At 51.3% G+C, this 22,978-nt stretch overlaps 1 protein-coding gene across 2 annotated transcripts in view; it reads left to right on the forward strand.

Moving 5' to 3' along the window:
• The window catches only part of LOC141116974 (uncharacterized), a 51,224-nt gene that overhangs the window by 14,975 nt on the left and 13,271 nt on the right, over positions 1 to 22,978 (forward strand). Inside the window, exon 3 of one of the 2 annotated variants that reach the window (XM_073609517.1) lies at positions 16,037 to 16,090. The exons of the other annotated variant lie outside the window; for it this stretch is intronic. Within the exon in view, the coding sequence (XP_073465618.1) occupies positions 16,037 to 16,090 (54 nt within the window). The remainder of the gene's footprint in view (positions 1 to 16,036; positions 16,091 to 22,978) is intronic. 2 annotated transcript variants of the gene reach the window in all.

The raw sequence follows: 22,978 nt of genomic DNA on the forward strand, positions 1-22,978 counted from the left end.
GCATCTTCTGTTAAAATATTTCTAAATACTGTAGATCCCATGGCGTCCAGGTGCCCACTAATGCTTTGGAATTATAAAAGGCAAAAAAAAAAAAAGAGAGACCACTAGTTGGCAGCTCAAGCTCCATTATTCTGAAGCATTCGATTCTACATCTGGTTAGAAGTCTGTGTCCTTCTTTGAAACAATGTAGCTGAGGCCCTCTTGTGGCCATTTTAAAGAATTGCTTTCTTTCATATTTTAGATTTTTTTTTTTTTTAAGAAGTTAACCAGCAAGCCACCCCAAGGACAAGGACGGCATGGAGAGAACTTAGAAAATATAATAAAACTAATGCTGTAAAAATACAAATGTAGCCTACCTTAAAAAGTTAGCTTCAGCCAGAAACTTGACATTCATTTTCATGCACAATGACAGGGGAGTAATTGGTCACTCTCTTAACATCTGATACTGCAGGCTGACTTGCTTAAATTAGTTTCAGGCCTGGCTTTCTGGTCTGAGTTCTGACCAGTATGTGTAGTAGGTAGGTCAGTGTACAGAGGTCAGTAGTAGGTAGGTCAGTGTACGGAGGACAGTAGTAGGTAGGTCAGTGTACGGAGGTCAGTAGTAGGTAGGTCAGTGTACGGAGGACAGTAGTAGGTAGGTCAGTGTACGGAGGTCAGTAGTAGGTAGGTCAGTGTACGGAGGTCAGTAGTAGGTAGGTCAGTGTACAGAGGACAGTAGTAGGTAGGTCAGTGTACGGAGGTCAGTAGTAGGTAGGTCAGTGTACGGAGGTCAGTAGTAGGTAGGACAGGGAATTAGGGCTGAAACGATTCATCGTCATTATAATATAATGAGAACGATTTTTATTATCAATTAGTTGGTCCACACCCTCCTCCCTGCAGGGGCGGATCCGGGGGGGGGGCAACGGGCAATTGCCACCCCCCAAAAATCTGTTGCAGGCCGGGCAGGGGAGCTCCGCGGGGGGCTCCAAGAGCGGGCGGCTCCAAGAGCGGGCGGCTCCGTCGCGGGCGGATAAGAGAGCGGTCGGTTCCGCGGGAGGGCTGGACAGCTCTGTTTGAGGGCAGGCAGGTGGGTGAAAGAGCGGATTGGCCGGGCTGCCGGGTGGCTCCGTGGGTGGATGGGCGGATGAGACTGAGCAGGCTAGGTGTGTGTGTGTGGGGGCGGCTGGCCGATCAGTGGGCCGACGGGCAGGGGAGTAGAGAGATGACATCATCTCTCACCGCCCCCACATCTCTTCAGTAACTTCCGCCCTCACTGTGCAGGTAGTGTGGGCAGCAGGGAGATTACATTATCTCTCTGCTGCCTGTCTCTGGGACAAAGAAACAAGAGACAAGCAAAACACCACCTTACCTGGCACGTGACAATCCACATCTGGTGGCAAGTGACAATCTGCATCTAGTGGCAGATAACGTGGCAAGTGACAATCCGCATCTAGTGGCAGGCGACGTGGCAAGTGACAATCCGCATCTAGTGGCAGATGATGTGGCAAGTGACAATCCGCGTCTAGTGGCAGGTGACGTGGCAAGTGACAATCCACAATGTGTGGCATATGACGTGGCAAGTGACAATCTGCATCTAGTGGCAGGTGACGTGGCAAGTCACAATCCACAAGGTGTGGCAAGTGACAATCCGCATCTAGTGGCAGCTGACGTAGCAAGTGACAATCCACAACATGTGGCAGGTGTCAATCTGCATCTGGTGGCAGGCAAGTGACGATCCACAAAATGTGGCAGGCGACGGTGGCAAGTGACAGGCTCGGGGTTCCCACTGATTCTGCATTATGGTGAGTTGATGCCTGGCACAGAAGGGTCAGGAGGGCATGGTACAGGGGCTCAGGATGGCCTGGCACAGGGGGCTCAGGGTGGCCTGGCACAGGAAGGTCAGGAGGGCATGGTACGGGGGGCTCAGGATGGCCTGGCACAGGAAAATATGGTACGGGGTTCAGGATGGCGTGGCACAGGAAGGTATGGTATGGGGGGTTCAGGATGGCCTGGCACAGGAAGGTATGGTATGGGGGGGTTCAGGATGGCCTGGCACAGGAAGGCATGGTACGGAGGCTCAGGATGGCCTGGAACAGGGGGATCAGGATGGCCTGGCAAAGGAAGGTCAGGAGGGCATGGTACCGGGGGGGCTCAGGATGGCCTGGCACAGGAAGGTCAGGAGGGCATGGTACGGGGGCTCAGGATGGCCTTGCACAGGAAGGCATGGTACGGAGGCTCAGGATGGCCTGGAACAGGGGGCTCAGGATGGCCTGGCAAAGGAAGGTCAGGAGGGCATGGTACGGGGGGGCTCAGGATGGCCTGGCACAGGAAGGTCAGGAGGGCATGGTACGGGGGGCTCAGGATGGCCTGGCACAGGAAGGTCAGGAGGGCATGGTATGGGGGGGCTCAGGATGGCCTGGCACAGGGGGCTCAGGATGGCCTGGCACAGGAAGGTCAGGAGGGCATGGTACGGGGGGTTCAGGATGGCCTTGCACAGGAAGGCATGGTACGGGGGCTCAGGATGGCCTGGAACAGGGGGCTCAGGATGGCCTGGCACAGGAAGGTATGGTGTGGGGGGTTCAGGATGGCCTGGCACAGGAAGGTATGGTATGGGGGGGTTCAGGATGGCCTGGCACAGGAAGGTCAGGAGGGCATGGTACGGGGGGCTCAGGATGGCCTGGCACAGGAAGGTCAGGAAGGCATGGTACGGGGGGCTCAGGATGTCCTGGCACAGGGGGCTCAGGGTGGCCTGGCACAGGAAGGTATGGTATGGGGGGTTCAGGATGGCCTGGCACAGGAAGGTATGGTATGGGGGGTTCAGGATGTCATGGCACAGGAAGTCATGGTACGGAGGCTCAGGATAGCCTGGAAAAGGGGGCTCAGGATGGCCTGGCACAGGAAGGTCAGGAGGGCATGGTACGGGGGGCTCAGGATGGCCTGGCACAGGAAGGTCAGGAGGGCATGGTACGGGGGGTTCAGGATGGCCTTGCACAGGAAGGCATGGTACGGGGGCTCAGGATGGCCTGGAACAGGGGGCTCAGGATGGTCTGGCACAGGAAGGTATAGTGCGGGGGGTTCAGGATGGCCTAGCACAGGAAGGTATGGTATGGGGGGTTCAGGATGGCCTGGCACAGGAAGGTATGGTATGGGGGGTTCAGGATGGCCTGGCACAGGAAGGTATGGTATGGGGGGTTCAGGATGTCATGGCACAGGAAGTCATGGTACGGAGGCTCAGGATAGCCTGGAACAGGGGGCTCAGGATGGCCTGGCACAGGAAGGTCAGGAGGGCATGGTACGGGGGGCTCAGGATGGCTTGGCACAGGAAGGTCAGGAGGGCATGGTACAGGGGGTTCAGGATGGCCTTGCACAGGAAGGCATGGTACGGGGGCTCAGGATGGCCTGGAACAGGGGGCTCAGGATGGCCTGGCACAGGAAGGTATGGTGCGGGGGGTTCAGGATGGCCTGGCACAGGAAGGTCAGGAGGGCATGGTACGGGGGGCTCAGGATGGCCTGGCACAGGAAGGTCAGGAAGGCATGGTACGGGAGCTCAGGAGGGCCTGGCACAGGGGGCTCAGGGTGGCCTGGCAAAGGAAGGTCAGGAGGGCATGGTACGGGGGGTTCAGGATGGCCTGGCACAGGAAGGTATGGTATGGGGGGTTCAGGATGGCCTGTCACAGGAAGGTATGGTATGGGGGGTTCAGGATGGCCTGGCACAGGAAGGCATGGTAAGGAGGCTCAGGATGGCCTGGAACAGGGGGCTCAGGATGGCCTGGCACAGGAAGGTCAGGAGGGCATGGTACGGGGGGCTCAGGATGGCCTGGCACAGGAAAATATGGTACGGGGGTTCAGGATGGCGTGGCACAGGAAGGTATGGTATGGGGGGTTCAGGATGGCCTGGCACAGGAAGGTATGGTATGGGGGGGTTCAGGATGGCCTGGCACAGGAAGGCATGGTACGGAGGCTCAGGATGGCCTGGAACAGGGGGCTCAGGATGGCCTGGCAAAGGAAGGTCAGGAGGGCATGGTACGGTGGGGCTCAGGATGGCCTGGCACAGGAAGGTCAGGAGGGCATGGTACGGGGGGGCTCAGGATGGCCTGGCACAGGAAGGTCAGGAGGGCATGGTACGGGGGGGCTCAGGATGGCCTGGCACAGGGGGCTCAGGATGGCCTGGCACAGGGAGGTCAGGAGGGCCTGGTACGGGGGGCTCAGGATGGCCTGGTACAGGGGGCTCAGGATGGCCTGGCACAGGAAGGTCAGGAGGGCATGGTACGGGGGGTTCAGGATGGCCTTGCACAGGAAGGCATGGTACAGGGGCTCAGGATGGCCTGGAACAGGGGGTTCAGGATGGCCTGGCACAGGAAGGTCAGGAGGGCATGGTACGGGGGGCTCAGGATGGCCTGGCCCAGGAAGGTCAGGAAGGCATGGTACGGGGGCTCAGGATGGCCTGGCACAGGGGGCTCAGGGTGGCCTGGCACAGGAAGGTCAGGAGGGCATGGTACAGGGGTGTTCAGGATGGCCTGGCACAGGAAGGTATGGTATGGGGGTTCAGGATGGCCTGGCACAGGATGGTATGGTATGGGGGGTTTAGGATGGCCTGGCACAGGAAGGCACGGTAAGGAGGCTCAGGATGGTCTGGAACAGGGGGCTCAGGATGGCCTGGCACAGGAAGGTCAGGAGGGCATGGTACGGGGGGCTCAGGATGGCCTGGCACAGGAAGGTCAGGAGGGCATGGTACAGGGGGTTCAGTATGGCCTTGCACAGGAAGGCACGGTAAGGAGGCTCAGGATGGCCTGGAACAGGGGGCTCAGGATGGCCTGGCACAGGAAGGTCAGGAGGGCATGGTACGGGGGGCTCAGGATGGCCTGGCACAGGGAGCTCAGGATGGCCTGGCACAGGGGGCTCAGGATGTCCTGGCACAGGGGGCTCAGGGTGGCCTGGCACAGGAAGGTATGGTATGGGGGGTTCAGGATGGCCTGGCACAGGAAGGTATGGTATGGGGGGTTCAGGATGTCATGGCACAGGAAGTCATGGTATGGGGGCTCAGGATGGCCTGGAACAGGGGGCTCAGGATGGCCTGGCACAGGAAGGTATGGTGTGGGGGGTTCAGGATGGCCTGGCACAGGAAGGTATGGTATGGGGGGGTTCAGGATGACCTGGCACAGGAAGGTCAGGAGGGCATGGTACGGGGGGCTCAGGATGGCCTGGCACAGGAAGGTCAGGAAGGCATGGTACGGGGGCTCAGGATGGCCTGGCACAGGGGGCTCAGGGTGGCCTGGCACAGGAAGGTCAGGAGGGCATGGTACGGGGGGTTCAGGATGGCCTGGCACAGGAAGGTATGGTATGGGGGGTTCAGGATGTCAAGGCACAGGAAGTCATGGTACGAAGGCTCAGGATGGCCTGGAACAGGGGGCTCAGGATGGCCTGGCACAGGAAGGTCAGGAGGGCATGGTACGGGGGGCTCAGGATGGCCTGGCACAGGAAGGTCAGGAGGGCATGGTACGGGGGGTTCAGGATGGCCTTGCACAGGAAGGCATGGTACGGGGGCTCAGGATGGCCTGGAACAGGGGACTCAGGATGGCCTGGCAAAGGAAGGTATGGTGCGAGGGGTTCAGGATGGCCTGGCACAGGAAGGTATGGTACAGGGGGGTTCAGGATGGCCTGGCACAGGAAGGTCAGGAGGGCATGGTACGGGGGGCTCAGGATGGCCTGGCACAGGAAGGTCAGGAAGGCATGGTACGGGGGCTCAGGATGGCCTGGCCCAGGGGGCTCAGGGTGGCCTGGCACAGGAAGGTCAGGAGGGCATGGTACGGGGGGTTCAGGATGGCCTGGCACAGGAAAGTATGGTATGGTGGGTTCAGGATGGCCTGGCACAGGAAGGTATGGTATGGGGGGTTCAGGATGGCCTGGCACAGGAAGGCATGGTAAGGAGTCTCAGGATGGCCTGGAACAGGGGGCTCAGGATGGCCTGGCACAGGGAGGTCAGGAGGGCATAGTACGGGGGGCTCAGGATGGCCTGGCACAGGAAGGTCAGGAGGGCATGGTACAGGGGATTCAGGATGGCCTTGCACAGGAAGGCATGGTACGAGGGCTCAGGATGGCCTGGAACAGGGGGCTCAGGATGGCCTGGCACAGGAAGGTATGGTGCGGGGGGTTCAGGATGGCCTGGCACAGGAAGATATGGTACGGGGGGTTCAGGATGACCTGGCACAGGAAGGTCAGGAGGGCATGGTACGGTGGGCTCAGGATGGCCTGGCACAGGAAGGTCAGGAAGGCATGGTACGGGGGCTAAGGATGGCCTGGCACAGGGGGCTCAGGGTGGCCTGGCACAGGAAGGTCAGGAGGGCATGGTACGGGGGGTTCAGGATGGCCTGACACAGGAAGGTATGGTATGGGGGGTTCAGGATGACCTGGCACAGGAAGGTATGGTATGGGGGGTTCAGGATGGCCTGGCACAGGAAGGCATGGTACGGAGGCTCAGGATGGCCTGGAACAGGGGGCTCAGGATGGCCTGGCACAGGGAGGTCAGGAGGGCCTGGTATGGGGGGGCTCAGGATGGCCTGGCACAGGGGGCTCAGGATGGCCTGGCACAGGGGGCTCAGGATGGCCTGGCACAGGAAGGTCAGGAGGGCATGGTACGGGGGGTTCAGGATGGCCTTGCACAGGAAGGCATGGTACGGGGGCTCAGGATGGCCTGGCATAGGAAGGTATGGTGCGGGGGCTTCAGGATGGCTCAGGATGGCCTGGCACAGGGGGCTCAGGGTGGCCTGGCACAGGAAGGTCAGGAGGGCATGGTACAGGAGGTTCAGGATGGCCTGGCACAGGAAGGTATGGTATGGGGGGTTCAGGATGGCTTGGCACAGGAAGCTATGGTATGGGGGGTTCAGGATGGCCTGGCACAGGAAGGCATGGTACGGAGGCTCAGGATGGCCTGGCATAGGAAGGTATGGTGCGGGGGGTTCAGGATGGCCTGACACAGGAAGGTATGGGGGGTTCAGGATGGCCTGGCACAGGAAGGCATGGTACAGGGGCTCAGGATGGCCTGGAACAGGAAGGCATAGTACGGGGGGCCCAGAATTGCCTGGCACAGGAAGGTCAGGGGCTCGGGAGAGCCTGACACAGGAAGGTCAGGAGGGCATGGTACGGGGGGCTCAGGATGGCCTGGCACAGGAAGGCATGGTACGGGGGGCTCAGGATGGCCTGGCACAGCAAGGCATGGTACGGGGGTTCAGGATGACCTGGCACAGGGGGCTCAGGAGGGCATGGTACGGGGGGCTTCAGGATGGCCTGGCACAGGATAGTCAGGAGGGCATGGTACGGGGGGCTCAGGGTGTCCTGGCACAGGAAGGTCAGGAGGGCATGGTACGGGGGGGATCAGGTTGGCCTGGCACAGGAAGGTCATGGTACGTGGGGATCAGGATGGCCTGGCACAGGAAGGTCAGGAGGGCATGGTACGGGGGGCTCAGGAAGGTCAGGAGTGCATGATACAGGGGACTCAGGATGGCCTGGCACGGGGGCTCAGGAAGGTCAGGAGTGCATGATACGGGGGGCTTAGGAAGGGGGCTCATAATGGCCTGGCACAGGAAGGTCAGGAGGGCACAGTTACATAGTTAGTAAGGTTGAAAAAGACACCAGTCCATCTAGTTCAACCTGAGTGAGTGTGGGTGCCTGTCTACAATTGTCCCTAACCCTGCACATTGCACACTCACATTGGTCCCTACCCTCAATCTAAGGTCCCCATTCATATACTACGGCCAATTTTGGACAGAAGCTAATTAACCTACCAGCATGTCTTTGGAGCGTGGGAGGAAACCGGAGTACCCGGAGGAAACCCACGCAGGGACAGGGAGAACATGCAAACTCCAGGCAGGTAGTGCCATGGTTGGGATTTGAACCAGTGACCCTTTTTACTGCTAGGCAAGAGTGCTATCCACTACACCACTGTGCCGCCCTGTGCCTCCCACAGTATGGGAGACATGTCACTGGAGGTCTCAGGGGGAGGCACATCACTGGGGTATCAGGGGACACATTACAGAGGAGTTTGGAGAGCACACCACTGGGGGCTCAGGATGACAAAAAAACTGTTACCTGGCGCAGAGATGCAGCTACTTTGGCAGATCTAACTGCTTGTGCTGACTCCAGATCCCACATTATGTCATCCATAAGCTCCTTGGATGGACTGAGGAGAAGAGAGGGGTCAATGCACTCCAGCTTAGGTACCTTCTGAAAGAGCCAGACCCTGGTGTTCTGTCAGATTAGGCGACCCGTCAAATTTTGTAATGGAAGTGACATTCCTGCACGGCCATCTTGGTACACCCCACACTCGTCCACAGTAAAGATACAGTGAGAAGGCGCCAAGCGGACATCTTTTTTACACCCACTGGAGCCTCGCATTTCACACTTATTGTTACCACTAAACTGAGATTATATGGTGAAATACAGTATTTAGAAATCCATCTGACTGTTTTGATGTTGAATTGTAAAAGCAGCGGTGTTCTGTCAGATTAGCAAACCTGTGAGATCAGCAGGCTTGCCGATGCTTTAAAAATTCAACATCAAAACAGTGTCAGATTTCAAAATACTGTATTTCACTATATAAGCTCAGTTAAATGGTAAAAAAAGTGTGAAATTCAGGACTTCAGTGGGTGTAAAAAGATGTCCACTTGCCGCCTTCTCACTGTATCCTTAATGTGGAGGAATGTGGGGTGTACCAAGATGGCCATGCCATAATGTCACTTCCGTTTCAAAACGTGATGGGTTGCCTAATCTGACAGAACACCGGTTTTCTATCAGAAAGCCACTACCCATCAGAAAGTGCAACTGAAATGACTTTCTGTCGCGGCCATCTTGGTACACCCACACTCGTCTGCACTAAGCCTACAGTCTGAAGTCACGAAGGGGACATCTTTTTACACCCAATGAATTCTTGCATTTGACACTTATTTTTACCACTAAACTGAGCTTGTATAGTGAAATACAGGATTTTGAAATCCGTCTGACTGTTTTGATGTTGAATCTTAAAAGCAGCGGTGTTCTGTCAGATCAGCAAACCTGTGAGATCAGCAGGCTTGCCGATGCTTTAAAAATTCAACATCAAAACAGTGTCACGGATTTCAAAATACTGTATTTGACTATATAAGCTCAGTTTACTGGTAAAAATAAGTGTGAAATGCAAGACTCCAGTGGGTGTAAAAAAGATGTCCGCCTGCCGCCTTCTGACTGTAGGCTTACTGCAGGCGAGTGCCGGGTGTACCAAGATGGCCGCAACGGAACGTCACTTCCGTTGCATTTTCTGATGGGTAGCGGCTTTCTGAAAGGACACCAGCCATTGTCATCGGCGGCAGATGCTTTCCTAGCTCCGCCTGCCCACACGCTGTCACCGGCGGCAGATTCTTTCCTCGCTCTGCCCCGCCTGTTGTCATCGAGAGCAGAGGACATCCCCCAAAAATCCTCCGAGACATCAAGCCATGGTCGCCAGATTTTGGTGAATTTCTTATGACATGCCCTACTCTTGTACTACTCTTGTATATCAATTTGGATTTGGGGGGGACCCCATGAACAATGTGGAAGAAGGCATGGGCTGAAAGGGGCCCACATCCTTCCAGTGCAATAGGATGGTTTTACGTGCATAAAATAATAGTATACGTAGCAAAGTCCTGGCGTGGGTATGGTGGACATGGTCGCTGAGTATTCCCAAAAGTCCCACCTCTGGGGTGTGAGGTATCGGTAGATGAAGTTTGTGGTCGAAGAAAGCAAACAATTCCTTCCAGAAGGTTAAGAGTCCGGGACAAGTCCAGAACGTATTAAAAAACTCAGCAAACTTGAACACTTTAGCGGCGCCCGGCATGTTTTTTTTTTTAGTATACACCATAACATTGTAAAAGACTTGCTGTAAAAGAGTGTGGGTTGAGCGACCTCATAAGATCCGGCACCTCATCCCTTGGATTGGTAGAATTGATGCAAAAGGGATCTTGTGTAGGGATTATAACAGTGCCCAAGTATATAGAAGATACAATAATTACTTAAAAAATATAAATTTTATTACATAGATATGCGACAAAAAACAAACATAGGGTGCATAAAAAATAAGCAGAGTGGGTATACAGACATTAGTACTGGCCAAAGTATCCGTATGCATAGAATGCATAGCTCCCAACTGTCCCTGATTTCGAGGGACTGTCCCTGATTTGGAGCAATGTCCCCCTGTCCCTCATTCCTCCTCATTTGTCCCTCATTTTGGTCTGATCCATATAGTTGTATAAAAAATTCACTTTTTATCTTTCAAAACGTGTTTCCCAGTGCTAAACCTTTCATCCGATTTCTAAATTGTTGCATTTGTCAATTTTAAAAGCCAATATAAAGAAATATTAGTGGTAAACTTATGGATTTCATTAACCTTTTTTTTCGTTATGTCTCCTTTAATCACTTCCCGCCCGGCCTATAGCAGAATGACGGCCGGGCGGTGGTTGCGTTATCCTGACTGGGCGTCATATGATGTCCTGCAGAATAACAGCTGCTGCGGGCCCATGGGGGCGCGCATCGCGGCGATCGGTGGAGCGGTGTGTCAGTCTGATACACCACTACACCGATCTCGGTAAAGAGCCTCCGGCGGAGGCTCTTTACCACGTGATCAGCCGTGTCCAATCACGGCTGATCACAATGTAAACAGGAAGAGCCGGTGATCGGCTTTTCCTCACTCGCATCTGACAGACGCGAGAAGAAGAGAGCCGATTGGCGGCTCTCCTGATAGGGGGGGGTCTGTGCTGATTGTTTATCAGCGCAGACCCCTCTTGGATGCCCATACTGGACCACCAGGGAAGCCCCCAGGATGTGGATGGTCAAGGTACATCCCCCCATGGCCATCCACATGTGAAAATTGATGCCAAATATATGCCAATCGGTTCCCACAAATGGGCACTGACTGGCACTTCTGTGGCACAATAAAAAAACAGTGGTGCCCAGCAATGTCACCCATCAGTGTCATCAGTGCAACCCAACAGTGTCCATCAATGCCACCTATCAGTGCCCATCCATGCCCATTAGTGCCCACCCATCAGTGCTCATCCGTGCCACCTATCAGTGCCACCCATAAGTACCCATCAGTGCCACCCATAAGTACCCATCAGTGCCGCCTACGTGTGTCCATCAGTGCCACCTATAAGTGCCGCCTATGAGTGCCCATCAGTGCCACATACCAGTGCCACCTATCAGTGCCCATCAGTGCCGCCTATCAGTGCCCATCAGTGCTACCTCATCAGTGCCACCTCATCGGTGCCCATCAGTGCCGCCTTATCAGTGCCCGTCAGTGTAGCCATATCAGTGCCCATCATTGAAGAAGAAAATATACTTATTTACAAAAAATTTTAACAGAAACAAAGAAAAACTTTTTTTTTTTCAAAATTTTTGGTCTTTTTTTATTTGTTGCGCAAAAAATAAAAATCACAGAGGTGATCAAATACCACCAAAAGAAAGCTCTATTTGTGGGAACAAAATGATAAAAAATTTGTTTGGGTACAGTGTTGTATGACCGCGCAATTGTCATTCAATTTGCGACAGCGCTGAAAGCTTAAAATTGGCTTGGGCAGGAAGGTGTATAAGTGCCTGGTATTGAAGTGGTTAAGGGGCGTGGCAGGGGGGGCGTGTCCGATGCCTACATACGTTTGCTAGTAGGTGTCCCTCATTCCTGTCTCAAAATGTTGGGGGGTATGAGAATGGTCACTGATGCGTATCAAGTCCCTACATGTTTCGCCAAACAATGGCTTCTTCAGGGGAATTTGGTCACCAGTGGCTCTGATAATAATAAATACATAATCAAGATTACAATAATCAAAAAAATGAAGAAAAATTAGGTGTGGCGCTGTTCTGATGTTGTAGCAACGTGTTGTAATACTGTGATAATCACCTCTATTAAATCAGTGTAGGTGTTTAGATGGCTGGAATCACTGGAATTTTTATAAACCAAAAATTTTTGAACCAAAAAGTGATAGTGCTAAAAAATATAAAAATAGAAATAAAAATAAAACAATGGAAGGTATTATGTGGTTTTCACTGACCCTTTGCAGCAAACCGTCTACCATATGGTGCTATGCCAGCAAAAAACCTTCATATCGTGCATTACTTGGAGTGCTAAGGTGAATATGGGGGGGGGGGGGGGGGGAGGAAAAGGAAGAGGGGGGGGGATACAAAAAAATGCAGTCAATAATAAAGTGACTTGTGCTCAAGTTAACAAGTGTTATCCAAAAAAACAATATTGTTTCAAGTAGTCTTAATCAAAAAGCACAGATGGTGCTGTGCTCAAGGAACCTGTTCCTCTTGATAAAACAATATTGTTTGGTGCAATCTTCTTATTCCAGTGCTCCTTAGTGACTGTGCTTTTAATCGTACTCCTACTGTGCAAACACTCACCGGATACTCTCACCCCTGCAGGGGTATTGCGCGGTCACAGTTTGCGCCACTGTGCAGCAGTTCCTGGCAATCCGGATCGTTTTGTATTACCATAAAAAAGAAGGGGTGCCCATAGCGTAAAACCATTTACAACTTTTTATTCCAAAGGTAAACAGAATGGTACTCACATTGTAAAAGTTCTATTCAAGCATGAAAAGAAGCTGGATTTACCACTTAAAGTGGTGTTCCGGCCGAAATTATACTTTTTAAATAAAAATCCCCCTATAATACACAAGCTTAATGTATTCTAGTAAAGTTAGTCTGTAAACTAAGGTCTGTTTTGTTAGTTTATAGCAGTAGTTTGTTATTTTATAAACATACAGCAGGCCGTGGCCATCTTAAGTGTGGGCATCTGAGGCCAGACTGTATTTCTTCCTGGATCTCATCCTCGCACATGCTCAGTGCAGCACAAGCAGTGTAATAGGTTTCAGGTCAGGTTTCCATAGCAACGGCAGTGTCAGAGGAATTTGCCGCCCCTTCCCAGAAGGCATTGCAAACAGGAAATGATGCGATGGGCCGCGGCCAGGGAGGAGGAAGTGAGAAATGAATACAGCAGATATACAGTAGGTGCTGAGAAAATTTTTTTTTTAAATATCCAATTCGTTTACAGTGCACAGTTTAGTGAGGGATGCTGAAGAGTTGTAAAAGTGGGTGGAACTCCACTTTAAGGACCAGCTTCGTTTTGGATTTTAGGTGTTTACATGTTTAAAACAGGGTTTTCTGCTAGAAAATTACTTAGAACCCCCAAACATTATATATGGTTTTTCTTCTAACACCCTAGAGAATAAAATGGCGGTCATTGCAATACTTTTTTTTGCACCGTATTTACGCAGCGGTCTTAAAGCGTACTTTTTTTTGGAAAAAAATCACTTTTTTGAATAAAAAAATAAGACAACAGTAAAGATAGCCCAATTTTTTTTCATATTGTGAAATATAATGTTACGCCAAGTAAATTGATACCCAACATGTCACGCTTCAAAATTGCGCCCGCTCGTGGGGTCAAACTTTTACCCTCAAAAATCTCCATAGGCGATGTTTAAAAAATTCTACAGGTTGCATATTTTGCGGTACAGAGGAGGTCTAGGGCTAGAATTATTCCTCTCGCTCTACCGGTCGCGGCGATACCTCACATGTGTGGTTTGACCACCGTTTTCATATGCGGGCGCTACTCGCGTATGCGTTCGCTTCTGCGTGCGAGCTCGTCGGGACGGGGTTTTTTTTTTTTTTAAATGTTATTTTTATTATTTATTTTACATTATTTTATTTATTTTTACACTGTTTAAAAAAAAAAAAAATTGTGTCACTTTTATTCCTATTACAAGGAATATAAACATCCCTTGTAATAGAAAAAAGCATGACAGGTCCTCTTAAATATGAGATCTGGGGTCAAAAAGACCTCAGATCTCATATTTACACTAAAATGCAATAAAAAAAAAAAAAAAAGTAATTTAAAAAAATGACATTGAAAAAAATATGCCTTTAGGAGGCGTGGACGGAAGTGACATTTTGACGTCCCTTCCGCCCAGCAGTGTCATGGAGACGAGTGGGCGCCACCTCACTCGTCTCCAGGCACACCACAGGGAAGGACGCGATCGCCTCCGCCGCTACCGACGGCTCAGGTAAGCGGCGGAGGGCACCAGATCGCGGCGGGAGGGGGGGCCTCTCCCGCCACCGATAAAAGTGATCTCGCGGTGAATCCGCCTCAGGAACCACTTTTATCTGAAAGTCAACCGCCGCACAAAAATGGGGATACCGGGGTTATGGCAGATAGCTGCTGCCATAACAATGATATCCCCGTTCAAAGTTTGGACGTACATCGTCGTGCGGCGGTCGGTAAGTGGTTAAACCGTCAGAAAATCCTATGTTCGATTTGTTAGGAGATGACGCAAGACGTTGGTCAGGCCACCCACACCTAATTTTTCTTAGGTGGCTCCATTCACAGCTAGGAGTTTCAGATCTTGGGCGTGATCGACCATGAGTCTGCTCGCGATTCCCAAGTTGCTGCAATTCGCGATGCCTTTACTTTTAATGGCACACCGATCGCGGCACAATTTTGCTGCGATTGTCGCCCGACAAATCGCAGGAAAAAAATCGCGCAAACAGAATTGCGGGACGCCTGTCGCCCAAAAGAAGTTTCTATTCTAGGTGTGAACAGAGCCTGTGAGTCTTATGCACAGAATGCAAGTTTATTACATATAAAAAATATACTGGTATATATCACATGTGAAGGGTTACGTGTGCATACGCACATGACATAGCCTACTTAGATGCATGTGTAAAAAAAAAAAAAACAGTCACCATGGTATATAAGCAATGATTAGCTGTTACAAATGTCATATAGAGATTATACATATAAACTGGGAGGCACAGAACAACGTGATGTAAAGGGTAAGTATAAAAATATGTAAATGATGCATCAAGGAGTAGATCAGAGTGGGATCCTATTAAAGCAAAGTGGCTGCATCCATGGTGCCCGACGCGTTTCTTTGAATACACTTCTTCAGGGGGCGGATGCTATAGCATTTCTGAAATAACAAAATATTTGCTGAGACTTAGTTTCTTACTGCAGAGAGAAGAGAGTAGGAACACCAGTGTCCGGGCGCCCTAGGCAGCTGCCTAGTTTGTCTAGTGGTAGCCCCGGCCCTGAAGGGACAAGCATGCGATCTACCAGTCACCTACCCGCGGTCGACTGTTAGATCGCGATCGACGGGTTGCCGACCCTGGTTTTAGATTGTGTTGAACCGCTTCATGTATTACTTATTTATTTCTCCAAAATAGCTTTGGGGTTCACATCAACAGGCCCTCTTATTTAACTCTGCGATTTTCATTTGGATGCATGCAGCTGCATTTGAATGAAAATACATCAGGCCATGCTGTGCGCAAAGAAAAGCAGCATAATGCAAGGCAGATCCAACACAGCCCCTGAACGGTCCTGTGTACTACTCAAATAAAGGCAGCAGACTTCTTCTGATGAAGTCCAATGCAGAAAAACACCGCCCGTCAACACCAGCCTTACTTCAAAAATTTTTAATTATATTCTCTAATAATAATATTTTTTTCTGTCTACTCCTTATTGATGAGTTCTGATTTTTAAAGTTTATCTAAAGTCAAAAGGTTACTTTTTTAGTTCTGGATAGAGCAATAAAGGACAAAAGCCCCTCCCTCCCTTGGTCCTGTACCCCCTCCCCCCCCCCCCCCCCCCCTCTGTGCCACTCTAGGTGACAGATAAAGATATGCTTTAAAGTTTATGTCAAAGCAAAAAAAAAAAAATCAGTCCATCTCTGCAATAAATGCACATTTACCCTTTTTCAGAGCTCGAAGAGCTGAAAAATACCATTTGACCTTCCAGAATTGCATTCCGCTCCTAAATCCTGTTATGAGATGACAACACTTTTATGGTGTCAGCCCTGCCCAGTGTCTTTTGCTAAACTTCTCTATCACTCCTTCTCTGATACCTTCTCGACATAAAGTTAAATAGCTCTGTAGTCCAAGAGAAGAACGAGGAGTAATCCTTCAGATTCCACCCATAATTAGGTCTTTAATTAGAGTGTAAATACATTGCAGAGAATGATACATTGTCCTGAAAACTGTTTTTTTTTTTTTCTCACCACAACAGGTTGCAATGGCTCAGACACAGAAAGAATTGTGTCCCCGCAATTATCTTCTACAGGTGAGATGACACAAGCTGAAGAGATCAATTAAAAATCAATTATGGAATTGCTATTCTATCCAGCAAACGCTGCATCTGCGCTAAAGGCAGAATATTCACTCAATCTACCCTAAAGTCAGCCAGTCATGTTTAAACAAAACTCTATAGAAGATGGTTTATACTTACCTCTCCAGTGGAAGGTCCTGCCCTCACCTTCCTTCCAGCACTATGGCCTTTGCCATTCAACACTTATAAGATTGTTAAATAAGGGTGTCCCCTGTTGCCTGCCATGGTCCTATCCACCGACCTCTCCGTCACTGTAGGACCCAGGCATGACGTAGGAGTTGGAGGGTAGAGCCACACTGTAGGGGGAGAAGGGGGGGGGGCACTGACATCCAACACTCCAACACTCCAACATCCAACACTCCAACATCCAACACTCCAACATCCAACACTCCTGCCCCCCCCCCACCACTAGTACAATGTAAAACGCAATATTTTACATTGTCACACAATACACGGTCACACAAAGTTGTCGGAAAATCTGATCGTTCTGAACGCGGTGACGTAAAACACGTACGTCGGGACTATAAACGGGGCAGTGGCCAATAGCTTTCCTCTCTTTATTTATTCTGAGCATGCGTGGCACTTTGTGCGTCGGATTTGTGTACACACGATCGGAAATTCCGACAACGAATTTTGTTGCTAAAATTTTATATCCTGCTCTCAAACCTTGTGTGTCGGAAAATCTGATGGAAAATGTGTGATGGAGCCTACACACGGTCGGAATTTCCGACAACAAGGTCCTATCACACATTTTCTGTCGGAAAACCTGACCGTGTGTACGGAGCATAAGTCTGTAGGGTTCAATATTGAGTTGGCCCACCCTTTGCAGCTATAACAGCTTCAATTCATCTGGGAAGGCCGTCCACAAGGTATAGAAGTGTGTCTATGGGAATGTTTGACCATTCTTCCAGAAGAGCATTTGTGAGGTCAGGCACTGAGGTTGGATGAGCAGCAGCGTCACTAGGGGGGGCCATGGCCACCAGAACATTATACTGTCCTCCCATGTGCCCCCCAATTAAACAGTGGTGTCACTAGAGGGGGGCCACCCCCCCAGGGCGTCACATGTGGCGGCGCTTACATGGTGGGAGCTTTCTCCTGTCTCCTCTCCCCCCACATGTTGCTGCAGCCTAGCACACACAGCAGGGGAGGGCCTTCCTTTAAGGGTGCACGGGCACTGCCCCCCTGTCCATCCACGCCTCCCCTATCCATGCGTCAGGCCTCTTTCAGGACGCGGGCGCATGGATTCCAATGCAGAGGGGCTGTGTTTTAGAAGTATCGCCAGAGTCTCTAATAGGCTTCAATATAGGGTGGGCTCGGGTCGCAGAGAATGCACTCCAAGCCCACCCAGTTGTAATACAACAGCGAATCAATATTCGCTGTTGTGACCCTGATCCTCCTCCCAGCCAATCAGGAAGCGGGTTTTGACACCGGTCACCCAATTGACTGAAAGGACAGGAGATCCTATTGGATGCCTAGGAGTAGGAGGGAAGAGCCGCACAGTGGCAGCCGCAGTGATGCAGAGAGGACACAGGAGCCGCTGTCCGCCACCCATAGGAGCCCACAACCCACCCCTCATAGGAGTCCGCAGCCTGCCCATGGGAGCCAGCAACCCGGCCGCTGCCCGCCACTCGTAGGAGCCCGCAACCTGCCCATAGGAGCCCGCAACCCAGCCGCTGCCCGTAGGAGCCCACCCGCCTGCAACCAATGAGGTAAGTGCCAGAGTAGGGGAGGGGTGCCGCCAACTGACCAACCAGGGAGGTGGTTGTTTGCCGCCCCCCCCCAAAAAAAAACACCAGCCGCTGACACCAATGCTGGGGGTTAATAGTGCGTCCGCTGACACCAGTGCTGGGGGTTAATAGTGCGTCCGCTGACACCAGTGCTGGGGGTTAATAGTGCATCCACTGACACCAGTGCTGGGGGTTATTAGTGTATCCGCTGACACCAATGCTGGGGGTTATTAGTGCGTCCGCTGACACCAGTGCTGGGGGTTATTAGTGTATCCGCTGACACCAATGCTGGGGGTTATTAGTGCGCCCGCTGACACCAGTGCTGGGGGTTATTAGTGCGTCCGCTGACACCAGTGCTGGGGGTTAATAGTGCGTCCACTGACACCAGTGCTGGGAGTTATTAGTGTATCCGCTGACACCAATGCTGGGGGTTATTAGTGCGTCCGCTGACACCAGTGCTGGGGGTTAACAGTGCGTCTGCTGACACCAGTGCTGGGGGTTATTAGTGTATCCGCTGACACCAATGCTGGGGGTTATTAGTGCGCCCGCTGACACCACTGCTGGGGATTATTAGTGCGCCCGCTGACACCAGTGCTGGGGGTTATTAGTGCGTCCGCTGACACCAGTGCTGGGGGTTAATAGTGCGCCCGCTGACACCAGTGCTGGGGGTTATTAGTGCGTCCACTGACACCAGCGCTGGGGGTTATTAGTGTATCCGCTGACACCAATGCTGGGGGTTATTAGTGCGCCCGCTGACACCAGTGCTGGGGGTTATTAGTGCGTCCGCTGACACCAGTGCTGGGGGTTAATAGTGCGTCCACTGACACCAGTGCTGGGAGTTATTAGTGTATCCGCTGACACCAATGCTGGGGGTTATTAGTGCGTCCGCTGACACCAGTGCTGGGGGTTAACAGTGCGTCTGCTGACACCAGTGCTGGGGGTTATTAGTGTATCCGCTGACACCAATGCTGGGGGTTATTAGTGCGCCCGCTGACACCACTGCTGGGGGTTATTAGTGCGTCCGCTGACACCAGTGCTGGGGGTTAACAGTGCGTCTGCTGACACCAGTGCTGGGGGTTATTAGTGTATCCGCTGACACCAATGCTGGGGGTTATTAGTGCGCCCGCTGACACCACTGCTGGGGATTATTAGTGCGCCCGCTGACACCAGTGCTGGGGGTTATTAGTGCGTCCGCTGACACCAGTGCTGGGGGTTAATAGTGCGCCCGCTGACACCAGTGCTGGGGGTTATTAGTGCGTCCACTGACACCAGCGCTGGGGGTTATTAGTGTATCCGCTGACACCAATGCTGGGGGTTATTAGTGCGCCCGCTGACACCAGTGCTGGGGGTTATTAGTGCGTCCGCTGACACCAGTGCTGGGGGTTAATAGTGCGTCCACTGACACCAGTGCTGGGAGTTATTAGTGTATCCGCTGACACCAATGCTGGGGGTTATTAGTGCGTCCGCTGACACCAGTGCTGGGGGTTAACAGTGCGTCTGCTGACACCAGTGCTGGGGGTTATTAGTGTATCCGCTGACACCAATGCTGGGGGTTATTAGTGCGCCCGCTGACACCACTGCTGGGGGTTATTAGTGCGTCCGCTGACACCAGTGCTGGGGGTTAACAGTGCGTCTGCTGACACCAGTGCTGGGGGTTATTAGTGTATCCGCTGACACCAATGCTGGGGGTTATTAGTGCGCCCGCTGACACCAGTGCTGGGGGTTATTAGTGCGTCCGCTGACACCAGTGCTGGGGGTTAATAGTGCGTCCACTGACACCAGTGCTGGGAGTTATTAGTGTATCCGCTGACACCAATGCTGGGGGTTATTAGTGCGTCCGCTGACACCAGTGCTGGGGGTTAACAGTGCGTCTGCTGACACCAGTGCTGGGGGTTATTAGTGTATCCGCTGACACCAATGCTGGGGGTTATTAGTGCGCCCGCTGACACCACTGCTGGGGGTTATTAGTGCGTCCGCTGACACCAGTGCTGGGGGTTAACAGTGCGTCTGCTGACACCAGTGCTGGGGGTTATTAGTGTATCCGCTGACACCAATGCTGGGGGTTATTAGTGCGCCCGCTGACACCACTGCTGGGGATTATTAGTGCGCCCGCTGACACCAGTGCTGGGGGTTATTAGTGCGTCCGCTGACACCAGTGCTGGGGGTTAATAGTGCGCCCGCTGACACCAGTGCTGGGGGTTATTAGTGCGTCCACTGACACCAGCGCTGGGGGTTATTAGTGTATCCGCTGACACCAATGCTGGGGGTTATTAGTGCGCCCGCTGACACCAGTGCTGGGGGTTATTAGTGCGTCCGCTGACACCAGTGCTGGGGGTTAATAGTGCGTCCACTGACACCAGTGCTGGGAGTTATTAGTGTATCCGCTGACACCAATGCTGGGGGTTATTAGTGCGTCCGCTGACACCAGTGCTGGGGGTTAACAGTGCGTCTGCTGACACCAGTGCTGGGGGTTATTAGTGTATCCGCTGACACCAATGCTGGGGGTTATTAGTGCGCCCGCTGACACCAGTGCTGGGGGTTATTAGTGCGTCCGCTGACACCAGTGCTGGGGGTTAATAGTGCGTCCACTGACACCAGTGCTGGGAGTTATTAGTGTATCCGCTGACACCAATGCTGGGGGTTATTAGTGCGTCCGCTGACACCAGTGCTGGGGGTTAACAGTGCGTCTGCTGACACCAGTGCTGGGGGTTATTAGTGTATCCGCTGACACCAATGCTGGGGGTTATTAGTGCGCCCGCTGACACCACTGCTGGGGGTTATTAGTGCGTCCGCTGACACCAGTGCTGGGGGTTAACAGTGCGTCTGCTGACACCAGTGCTGGGGGTTATTAGTGTATCCGCTGACACCAATGCTGGGGGTTATTAGTGCGCCCGCTGACACCACTGCTGGGGATTATTAGTGCGCCCGCTGACACCAGTGCTGGGGGTTATTAGTGCGTCCGCTGACACCAGTGCTGGGGGTTAATAGTGCGCCCGCTGACACCAGTGCTGGGGGTTATTAGTGCTCCCGCTGACACCAGCGCTGGGGGTTATTAGTGCTCCCGCTGACACCAGCGCTGGGGGTTATTAGTGCGTCCGCTGACACCAGCGCTGGGGGTTATTAGTGCGTCCACTGACACCAGTGCTGGGGGTTAATTGTGTGCCTGCTGACACCAATTTGTGGGGGTTAATAATGTGTCCGCTGATACAAATGCTAGGGGTTGATAGTACATTTAGTCCTAGTGTTTGCTGAAATTTCTTTAAACTATAAAGAAAAGCTTTTGAGAGTTGTCTTCTCTTTCTGAAGTCTAAAGCCATACCTGAGGAAGAAAGGAAAACTCTTGAAATCTTGTCTTTTAAGTGTTAGGCTAGTAAAATAGAAAGGTATCATTGCAAACCGTATTACTCTCGTATTTTGTAATCTTATTTATATATATATTTATTTCATTTTTTTCAGTGGTATGATTTAGTGGTGAAAATTATTTGCACCCCCCCAGTTTTGACTATGGTATCTTATGTTGCCCCCCCATATATTATTCCTAGAGTGGCCACTGTGGATGAGAAGGCCTGGCCTACAGTCTCCACTGTAATTCATCCCAAAGGTGTTCTATCGGGTTGAGGTCAGGACTCTGTGCAGGCCAGTCAAGTTCCTCCACCCCAAACTCGCTCATCCACGTCTTTATGGACCTTGCTTTATGCACTGGTGTGCAGTCATGTTGGAACAGGAAGGGGCCATCCCCAAACTGTTCCCACAAAGTTGGGAGTATGAAATTGTCCAAAATGTCTTGGTATGCTGATGCCTTAAGAATTCCCTTCACTGGAACTAAGGGGCCAAGCCCAACCCCTGAAAAAAAAACCCACACCATAACCCCCCCTCCACCAAATTTGGACCAGTGCACAAAGCATGGTCCATAAAGACATGGATAAGCAAGTTTGGGGTCGAGGAACTTGGCTGGCCTGCACAGAGTCCTGACCTCAACCCGATAGAACACCTTTGGGATGAATTAGAGCAGAGACTGCGAGCCAGGCCTTCTCATCCAACATCAGTGCCTGACCTCACAAATGCACTTCTGGAAGAATGGTCAAACATTCCAATAGACACACTCCTAAACCTTGTGGACAACCTTCATAGAAGAGTTGAAGCTGTTATAGCTGCAAAGGGTGGGCTAACTCAATATTGAATCCTACGGACTAAGACTGGGATGCCATTAAAGTTCATGTGTGTGTAAAGACAGGTGCCCCAATACTTATGACAATATAGTGTATATTGGCGTGTCACAATCCTCATATTAGTGAGAGATCCACCAGGTCTCCACGTTATCCGATTGGTGACTTTCCCATATTATCTGAAGTGCTGCAATGAATAGGCTCACCACAAGAATCCGAATATAGTGTAGTAACTTACTGTACTCACTTAAAAGTAACATATGAGGCTGCAGCATAAGTAAGACGACCAGTAAAGACAAATCATCTCGGCTGGACTTACTAAGATGGCCACCGAACAAGAAACAGCAGCGTGGAGTCAGTATGTAGGCTCCCTCCAACGCGTTTCGTGCACACGCACGTCATCAGGGGTACGCCTCCAGAACATATGGTTTATCAACATAGGGGGAATGCCCAGATAGATTTATAAAACTCTGGGTCAAAAGGTTTGACACTTCAGGGTTGATTTCATCACAGTTAGTTAGAGATACTGTAGGTTCCTAGGGTGTAGCACATAAATGGGACTCCACCCTAAGCCTCCCCCCCCCTTCGTTTTTCTTTTTTTGGAATATTAAAGTACTAGTAATAGATGGAAGTTTGTAAGATGATCACACATATAAAAGGGGTGGTAGGATACCAAGGAGGATAATTATGTAATACCAAATGGAGTCATAAACATACGTTATATTTTATAAATGGGCAAGTTATGAGGGTTGTAGAGGCTATATATATATATATATATGTATATATATAAACACATATATATACAGTATATATATATATATATATATATATATATATATATATATATATATATATATTACACACAGAATATATATTTACAGTATATATATATATATATATATATATATACAGTGTGTATATATATTTTTTAATTTTTTATTTTTTTTTAC

This window comes from Aquarana catesbeiana, linkage group LG13, assembly GCF_042186555.1.
Source record: "Aquarana catesbeiana isolate 2022-GZ linkage group LG13, ASM4218655v1, whole genome shotgun sequence".
Taxonomy (NCBI): domain Eukaryota; kingdom Metazoa; phylum Chordata; class Amphibia; order Anura; family Ranidae; genus Aquarana; species Aquarana catesbeiana.